The 9,861-nt window shown below is 53.5% G+C and overlaps 1 protein-coding gene across 1 annotated transcript in view; it reads left to right on the forward strand.

Annotated features, from left to right (window-relative positions):
* PGPEP1 (pyroglutamyl-peptidase I) overlaps positions 1–9,653 on the forward strand; it is a 32,996-nt gene extending 23,343 nt beyond the window's left edge. Inside the window, exon 5 of the mRNA XM_049640261.1 lies at positions 1,869–9,653. Coding sequence (XP_049496218.1) covers positions 1,869–2,061 — 193 coding nt within the window. The 3' untranslated portion in view covers positions 2,062–9,653. The remainder of the gene's footprint in view (positions 1–1,868) is intronic.
* The last annotated feature ends 208 nt before the right edge of the window (positions 9,654–9,861 follow it).

Below are 9,861 nucleotides of genomic sequence, written 5' to 3' on the forward strand. Positions count from 1 at the left end.
TTACATTAAAAAAAAAAATCAGGGGCGCCTGGGTGGCTCAGTCGGTTGAGCATCCAACTTCAACTCAGGTCACGGTCTTGCAGTTCGTGAGTTCGAGCCCCGCATCGGGCTCTGTGCTAACAAACAGCTCAGAGCCTGGAGCCTGCTTCCGATTCTGTATCTCTCTCTCTCTCCCCCTCCCCCGGTCGTGCTCTGCCTCTTTCTGTCTCTCAAAAATAAGTAAATGTTAAATTTTTTTTTTTTTAAAAATCATAAGGAAATGGGAGCTGGCCCAAGTGTCCACTGATTGATGAGTGGAGAAAGAAGATATGATACACACACACACACACACACACACACACACACACACAGTGGGATATTATTCATCCATAAAAGAATGAAATCTTGCCCTTTGCAACTCCACGGATGGAGCTAGAGAGTATAATGCTCAGCAAAATAAACCAGTCAGGGAAAGACAAATCCCATGTGATTGCACTCATATGTGGAGTTTAAGAAACAAATGAGCAAAGGGGAAAAGAACAGAGAGAGAGAGAGAGGCAAACCGAGAAACAGACTCTTAACTACAGAGAACACACCAGTGGTGCCCAGAGGGGAGGGGTGGGGGTGGGTGAGGTCGGTGATGGGGAGCAGCGAGGGCACTTGTCATGACGAGCACCAGGGGTTGTCTGCAACTGTTGAATCACTATATCGTACGCCTAAAACTAGTATCACACTGTATGTTAACTAACCGGAATTAAAATGAAAACAACCAACAACCACAAAAGAAAACCATAAGGAAAAGAAAATGCATTTACAGCACTGGACTTACTGGAAAAAAAAAACCCTTGTGTAAGGGGACCCTTGCAGTTCAAAGCCATGTTGTTCAGGGATCGAGGGGACGTGAACGCTCGGTGCTCCAGTTTAGGCTTTTGTCCTATTTTGTTTTGCTTTTATGCGGCTGGGGTTACGTGATGTGTATGTTCTTGAGACGTCCCTTCGTCGGTTTCACTCGTGGGCACGCGGCACGGGTCTTGGTGGATTCTCCGTTTCCCTCTCGGTCCACCATGTGCCTTGTAGATGGCTGCATAGTATTCCCTTGTGTGGATGAGCCGATTTATTAAGCCACTCTTCAGTCAGTGGACGTTTAGATTGCGCCCTGGCTTGTTTGGGCTGCTACAACCAAATACCACATACTGGGCGGCTTATAAACAACAGAAAGTAATTGCTTACGCTTTTGGAGGCTGGAAGTTGAAGATCAAGGCACCACCGGTCCGGTCCTGTTCTAATGAAGACCTCCCTCTGGGCTGCAGCCCCCTTCTTGCTGCGGCAGGAGGAGGGACCTAGCTCTCTGGGGGCTCTCACGTCCCAAAGGCCCCTCCTCTTAAGACTATCACATCGGGAGTTAGGGGCTTCAACAGTGAATTTGAGGCTGGACATTCAGACCAGGGCAGGTTACTTCCCATTTTTCTACTTTTCTACTTAACAATGCAGCAAATGCCTTGTTGGTCTTTCTTGTGCCCTCATGCCAATGGCTTCTGAAGATAGATTCCCCAAACCAGAAATAATATGTCATGAAGTCTGGGCATTTGTGATATACTAGCCTGCCCAATTTTCCCCCTGGGGCAGTTTGCATCGCACGGGTAGCATCTCATACTGCCTCCTTCCTCACATACACACCAGCACACGAGGTTATCGGGTTTTTTCGTTTTTGCCAGCCTGGGGAGGGTGAAGCAGTCGGTGTTCCATCCTGTGGCTTTCTGGCGAGGTTGGGGGTCTTACGGTAGATCTGGATGGAGGCTGTCCTGTTAGTCTGTGTACTGACTCTCTGACCCTGTTTTGGTCTCCCTTCTGCCACCCCCCCCCCCCCCCCGCCGTGCCCTGCAACTTAGGTACCTCTGCGATTTCACCTACTACACCTCTCTGTACCAGAGTCATGGCCGCTCAGCCTTTGTTCATGTGCCCCCGCTGGGCAAGCCGTACAACGCAGACCAGCTGGGCAGGGCGCTGCGGGCCATCATCGAGGAGATGCTGGATGTCCTGGAGCAGTCAGAAGGCAAAATCAACTGTCGCCACAAACACTGAGAGCCTCTTAGGCCTCCCAAGACCTCGTCCCACTAGGGACCCTGGGAGGGACATCTGCCTTCTGGGGCCCGGCCAAGGAGGATACGCCTGACAGCTGGGGATCTGATTTGGATCAATATTTCCGACTTACCCACCTCTTCCTTTTTCTCCGCAAAAGGGCTGGTCAATTTGCCAAGGGGTGGCTGAAGATTTTTTCCTCTATTGCCCTTTGCTTTAGGGGACACCGCCACAATGGCTGGGAAGCCCGTGGGTCCCGATCTCCACGGGGAATCCTGGCCGAGTGGATCTCTGCTCTTTGATCCCGCAGCTGGGGCCCCCTGTTCACCTGCCTGTCTAAGTCTCCGCTGAAGGGATTCCGGTGTTCCCCCCCGTCCATGACTGGTTTTTCCCAAACTTAAAAACTCCTTGAAATGTCTTTGCCCTGATTCATGTCCCAACAGCCTGGACAGCCCTGGAAAGGGCTGCCTTGGGATATGGCAGGGGCTTTTTTTTTTTTTTTTTTCTCCTCTCTCTCTCTCTCTCTCTCTCTCTCTCTGTCTCTCTTACTCTGGAGCAGGGCTGCCGGTGGAAAGCAGACCTTGTCATTTTGACACGCACATGACTGTTGTTTTTTTTTTTTTTTTTAATGTGTAAAAATTTATAGCAGCTGCAAACCCACCCCACATCTGGCCTGGATTTTTGCGGACTTGGTGCTGGGGACCAGCTTATTGCTCTCCTCATGGTGGTGGGGGCAGAATGGGGCCTGGGGGCTGGAGTTTGCCGAACTCCGTGTGTGCTGGTGTGTTTGAGCACGAGGGTGGCGAAGCAGCCAGGGGGCTCTTGTGTAGATGGTTTTGGAGGCGCGCCCAGGACTCAGGAGTAAATTTTGACCTCACTCCCTGGCAGCTTTGAACTTGCCAGCCGGGGATGAGAGTAACGCCACCCAGCTGGACCTTGATTACCGGTCAGAGGGAGAGAACGACCACAGCAACCAGGAAGCCAACTGAGGAAAACACCCATTCGGGAAGGGATCTACTACTTTGGGGGACTGGGTTTTGCTTTGTTTTGTTTTGTTTTGTTTTCTTCAACCTTCACCTTCTTCCCCTCTTGTTCCGATGGCCAGGGGAGGTCCTGCCTCTGCTGAGCTGCTGTGTCGCTGGGAAACCGGGTTGATGGGTTTCTGAGTTAAACGCATTTGCATTTTCGGAGTCCTGGGTTTGCTCTGGATGGGGGAGTGGAGAGAAGGGGGTGACTTGGGGCCGGCACTTGGCAATGGGTGTGGACTGTGGCTGGCAGGTTGAAATGATTGGGACTCTTTCTTCACGCCCGCCTGCCTTCTACCAGAAATGTCCCTTTCACGTCCCCAGTCTGAGTTTGTAGTCTCCCGAGAGATCTGCAGCGTGGGATTCTGTGAGCAGAAATTGCGGCTCTCCTGAATATGGGGAGCTCGAGGCTCATGGGTTAGCTCGGTTCCCCAAAGGTCCGATCTGCAGGTGTCGGAGGAGGAAACGAATCCAGGCAAGATGGGGAGGGAAGAGGTGGGGCGTTCCTGGAGATGAGCCACGTCTGTGCTTAGCTGGATACCCACTGGAACCCAGACGCACCATCCCCAAACTCTGCATTTCCATCCTTCTTTTGTCTTCATTTTGCCTCTCTGTGTGAAGCAACATGTGATTCAGAAAGTTAGAGGTATAACTTATTGTCCGATCGTCGTTGAGTGTACGTATGTCATTTTTGTGTCCCGGCAATGATTTTAGATTTTCTCATCCAGTCCAGCTGGAATCCTCTCCTTGTCCACAATGCAGAGCATTTCGCTCATTCGTATTTAATCAGACAGCCATTGAACGTTTCACCCACTTCCTGCCAGCTCTTTGATCATCCAGTTTGGGGCAGACTCGCCTGTTCCCTCCAGGGCGTGTCTGTCCGCATTTATCGGGCCTTGGACTAAAATGTCCTTGTGTGAGAAGGGAGGACCAAGCCCCGTTCTTCCTCCCTCATCATTTGCGGAGGCTCGGGGGGAGGGGGGCACCCAGAACGGGGCAGGGGGATGGCTCTGTGAAGTGGCTTAGCCGCGTGTGGAGGGGAGATGCTGAGAGCAAGTGTTAACGGTAGAAAGATGGGCAGAGAGATGTGGTGGGAAGGCTGTTGGGGGAATCTTGTAGGAGAGTGGGGAGGCGCCTCTGGGCCCCCATGGCGGGGTGCCGAGGTGGGGGATGGGGACAGCAACGGTCATCTGGGTGTCTGGTGATGGCATGTCCTTTAAGGTGCCAGAGCCTCTGCACCTCATACCTTTCTTCTTCTCTCAGCCCCTTTGGCTCCCCCTTCCTCACCAAAAAGAAGGCCAGTGGTATGTACTTGAGGGTGTAGCTTGAAAAAGAAATAAGAAGGCGTGGTTAGAGAGAAGGAAAGGTGGCAAGAAGCAGGAATTTGAGTCGGTGGCCTGGGCTTGTACCACCTGGCCCGCCTGGTCCGGTCAAGGAACAGCCAAAGGTCCCTTGGCCACTGGGAGAGACAGGGCCAGGTGGGGGACAGAGGTCAGGGCCGGGTGGGGGGGACGGAGGTCATGGCTTCCCAGGTGGTGCCAGGTCTTTGGGGGAAATGTCAGATTGCAATAGTTCCAGCAAGGCAAAGAGTTTTCAGCTGCCTTGCTCTTTGCTGGCACAGTGACTTCTGGAACAGAAAGGGCCTGCTCAGGGGGATGGCTGGAAAAGTAGATTCAGGATGCCTTTTTGTTGTCTTAGAAGTTTCTGCCAGGAAGCCAGGCCCGCTGGTGTGCGTGTGCGTGTGTGTGTGTGTGTGTGTGTGTGCACCCGCATGCCTGTGTCCCCCGAGGGCGACTGGGCCAGGGAGGGGAGCTGCTCCTGGAAATCCCCCCACCCCACCAGCCTCTTTTCTGCTGCCACTGTCTAGACTGTTGACCTTTGACCTCTCCACCCCTTGGAGTGTTTAAACCCAAAAGTCCCCTCTGGGGAGAGTGGGACAAAGCCCCATTCTTCTCCATGGCCCCAGCCTCCACCCCGAGACCCTCGAAAGCGCACGCGTGAGCCTGCAGCCGGTGTGGGGACGTTGATGGTCATTCAGGCGGAGGCAGGCCACCGCGTTGCCAGGTGGCTCCTCGTGGCCACGAGTCCCCCACTGTATCCATTGACTCCGGGAAGCCGAAAAGGGCTTTGGTTTTTATATCCCAGATTGCATTTCCCTTCTCCAGGCACAAGTGCCTCAAAAGGGCCTGGGCCTGCTGGCTGGGAGGGAGAACATCTCTGTTTTTGTGGTGAGGAAGCACATTAAAGGCCACGGACCCCCTCACACCCATGGCAGCGTGGCTCTTTGGGGTGGGAGGCCATTTGCTGACATCCACATCTCGGGTGGATGCTGAACATTTCTGCTAAGAGACTCTGTCCTCCGGTTCATGGGCGGTTGTCACAAGCTGAGTGTCGCGGGCTCCCAGGTCTCTGGGGGACCTGTTGCCAAACCCATTTCTCCCCCTGTCTCTCCTCACCAAGCCTCCCTTTCAGCTGCCTGGAGACCCACAGAAGTGCCTGCCTCTCTAATAAACACGGGGCACAGAGAAAGGGGACGAGATGAGAAAGAGAGAAGTAACCCCAGGCTCTGGACCCCAGGGCCCAGGCCAGGGTCGCCGGAGCCATTTGCAGAGGTGGGGTCTGGAGCGAGTGATTTTGTGACTGACACACTTTGTCTCCAGGAAATCACAGAGAAAGCCAGTTTGGAATTGGGCTCTGTGCTTCCCGGGTGTGTGGCATCCCCAGATGCCAAGGAAGCTACGTCGGGATCTTGGGAAGCAGAATTGGCTTTTGCCTGCCCTAGGGGTACCTGGTATGTTTCTGGGGCTCCGTTAACATCTCAGGTTTCTATCTCATCCTGTATCTCTCTTTAGGAAAAACCTTTCCCACCGAAGGTAACTGCATTTTCTGTCCCCCAAGGTGGGCCTGGCCCCTGCACCCTCGGGGTGGCTTCTCCCTGACCCCCAGAGTTCCTGTGAGTGCCTTGTCCGAAACCCTCCTGGCTGGGACCCCTGGCTGGGGAAGGGTCTGTCGGACTTTGCTGGGGGCTGGGCTCTGGGACACCCCAATCTTGACACCCCAGAAAGCAAATAAAACAGTTGAAATATGTGATTTCTTGTGTGTCTTTGTGAGAGGTTAGCAGCCACTGGGGTCATCCCCAGCCTGAGGGCATCAGTGGGCACAGGGGGCTCTGACTCACTGGGATTTCTGTCCTTGGTGCCCACTTTGTGGCGGCTGTTGTGAGTGTGCTGAGTGGATAATGATGAGGGGGTTTCTGTACAGAATGGTCTCCCTCCTCACAACCCAATGCCTCTGTTCTGATGCACAGAGAGATCAAGTAACTTGCCTACTGTCCCACAGCAAGGGGGTGTGGTGGTGCTGGGGTTTGAGTCATGGTCGTTTAGACTCCCGGCGTGTGCAATATTCCCACTCACAACTCTGTGGTGGGGGTGCCATTACGACCTTTCACAGATGGGGAAACTGAGGCTCTGACAGGTGAAGCCTCTTGTCATGGCCAGGGAGAGGAGAGGCAGGAAAGTGAACCCAGGCCAGCTTCTCTGGCACTGAGTAGTTTGAACCAGAGACAGGGCTTGGTCATTCCCCTATGTCTGTCCTCGGAAGGAATGAAGCCACTCTAGGGTCAGGGGCTTTCAAAGAATAGATTTAAAAAATTTTTTTTCCTAATGTGTTTTTTATTTATTTTTAAGAGACAGAGACAGAGCACTGGCTGGGGAGGGGCAGAGAGCGAGGGAGACACAGAATCTGAGGCAGGCTCCAGGCTCTGAGCTGTCAGCACAGAGCCCCACGCGGGGCTCGAACTCACAAATGGTGAGATCATGACCTGAGCCAAAGTTGGATGCTTAACCGACCAACTGAGCCACCCAGGCTCCCCCAAAGAATAGATTTTTGAAACCAAAAGGACTTGTCTTGGGGGATGTTGGTCCCGGGGGAGGGGGCACCTCCTTGAAGTCCCTGAGGACACAGGGACTTTGCACCCTCAGAGGAAGTGTCCTCTGCACCCAGCACAGCTCCCGGCGTTTCATAGGTGTGCAGTAAACTACAGGGGAAGGTGGGAAAGGGGTGAGGGCTCAGTGTTCTATCTCGAGGCCAGCAGGGGGCGCAAGGAGGCGCCGGAGTCTCCAGGGAGCGGAAGACAAGCCCCGGAAGGCCAGCTTCCTTCTCTAGCCCAGGCCCTCACACCACCTGCTCCTTACCGCTGGAGCCCTGTCTCCCTGTGGCTACATCGGTCACTTATGAAGTGCCTACTGTGCATTGGTGCCTGGGCTGGGGACACACCAGGGATCCAGCAGTTTCCAGGCCGGGAGTACAGTGCAGGGGATCCGGCAGTGATGGGGGACATACAGGGAGCTGAACGGTCAAGGCATATGAGGGGAGGCTCATTAGAGGGTAAGGCTTGGAGAAGTCTCTGTTGGCCCCATTCAATAGTTTCCGTCAGCTCTCGCCTGGACATTCTCAGTCTTGGAGATCAGGGGCTTGGACGATGGGGTTTTGGGGTGACGGGGAGTTCGGAGCTGACAGCCAAGAAAGAATTCTTGAAGACATCTTTGGTGCAAAAAAGGGGATTTTATTAAAGCACGGGGACAGGACCCGTGGGCAGAAAGAGCTGTACTGGGATTGGGATGGGTAACTCATTATAGACCTTCGGGTTGGGAGGGGGTTAGGGATAGAGCAAATCTCTAAGGTATTTTGGAAGCAAGGTTTCCAGGGCCTGGAGGGCCTCGGTGTTGTTTGGAAAACGTCATTTGTTACCGATTAGTAAAACCTCAGTCATGAGACCCTTCAGATGTATATCAGAGGGTCGTATGCTTGGAGTATGATTGCCAGCATATATCTTGGGGGAGTTGAGATAAAGGAAGTTTCCAAAGGAATTTTTATATGTTAAAGGAGACTCACAGGATCCTGGGGGGTCAGGATAATGTTAAGCCAAGATTGTCTTTTGTCCCCAGCAAAGTGTCATCGTCGGGGCAGCTGAGCTCCTAGAGGAAGGTCGCTCTGCCTGATTCAAGGACTCGTCAATGGGCTGTAGGCAGTAAGGGAATTTCATTTTTCCTTAGTTTGCCTTAGTTTCCCACATCACCACGGCAAGCACATAAACCCCTTTCCTTTGTTCTTGGGTAGCCGGGAGTGTCCAAGGAATGTCACACATATCCCACCAGAGCAAGGGGGGTTGCTAGCCTGTACTTTGCCCTTGGCTTGGATTATGCTCCCTCACCATTGGACACCAGTCTCATCCTTCTTGTCCACCTGATTCTGGGGATCCGATGGGGGCCCCTCCCCATCTCTCATACCCTCCATGGCTCTCTTGTGCTTCCAGGAGAAAGCCTGACTCCTCTGCTGGGCATTTGAACCTCTGTTCTCTGGTTACCACCAATCCCAAGCTATCCCCTCTGCCTGGAAGCCCTCCTGCCCCCATTTATACCTGGAGAACTCCTATGCATCCCTCAAAACCCAAGGTCATCTTGGGACACGTTGTATGTGAAAGTCCTGGGTAGGGGTAAGGGGGGAGGGTGAAGTGCTGAGCCGGATATCCCAAAGTCCTTCCCCCACACCCTCTTTAACTTTCCTACCCCTTCCTTTCTGCACTGGCAGCTTGCCATCACGCATTCAGCAGTTTCTACAAGGAGTGTCTCAGACCTGCCCTGACATGTCCAGGTCCCTGGAAAGGGGGAGGGGCAGGCTCAGGCTGCCCCACCACAACCACCCCCACCCCCACCCCCACCCCCACACACTGTGGTCCTGATGGGGAAGGTGGGGAGGCCAAGATAGACAGAGACTCTGAGAGACTGAAAAGCAGAAATGCAGAGAGAGCAAGGGAGAGATTCAGAAACAGGCAGAGAAAATACGGGAAGTCCCTAGACATTTTCTCTTCCAAACTCCTGTGAGGACACGCAAGGGGCAGAGGGGGTCCCGAGCCAGCCAAGGAAAAGGATTTGAGGTGTTGGATGACCTGGCTGGGTGCTGTGTGTCCCAGCCAGGCACAGGGTGCCCTGCTCTGGGCTTCGGTTTCCCCCGTGCTAACATTCACCCACCTTCATGTGGCAGGACTGTGTGTCTGTGCTCAGCCAGGGGCTGGCACCGAGTGGGTGCCCCATTAATGGCCATCGTAGCTCCCAGAACCATGACAAGAGCCAGCTCACGTGCCAACCTGGGCGCTGGAGCGCGGGGAAGGGAGGGCAGGCTCGGGGTTCCCCGGGCCAAACGTTCCGGGCAGTGAGCACGTGGGGTCCCGAAGCCTGCTGCCTCAGCTGACCCACTTCCTGCCCAGCTCAGGCTGTCCATAGCCCCCCCTCGGCCAGGAACCCGCACAGCCGGTCCCGGGGGCTGAGCTAACTAACCACTTCCGCCCCAGGCAGCTTGGCCGGGCTGACTCACACTCAGCTGTCCTCACCACTCCTAACCCACGGAGGGAGAGTTAATGGGGGGCAAGGGGGAGGGGCTGGCAGAGGCCCAAACCCAGAATAAGAGAGGTCAGGCTGGAAGCATCACAGAGGAGAATCATTCACCAGTCAACTTCCCGACAAATGAAAACCTGACCTTGATAAGGGAAAAAAAAAAAAAAAAAAGAATAAATGGAGGGTTTTGGGTACATTAGAGTCAATCACAATTTCATGCTTTTGGACATCAAAAAAATCCATAAAGAAATGGAAAAGACAAGCCAGGTACTGAGAGAAGATATCTGCGATGCATTTCACTGGCCAAGAATACCTTCCAGAACATATAAAGACACGCTGATGGAAGGGAAAAAAAAAGACATATTTTTTAAATGTTTATTTAATTT

The sequence above is a fragment of the Panthera uncia genome, chromosome A2 (assembly GCF_023721935.1).
Source record: "Panthera uncia isolate 11264 chromosome A2, Puncia_PCG_1.0, whole genome shotgun sequence".
In the NCBI taxonomy this organism is placed as follows: Eukaryota; Metazoa; Chordata; class Mammalia; order Carnivora; family Felidae; genus Panthera; species Panthera uncia.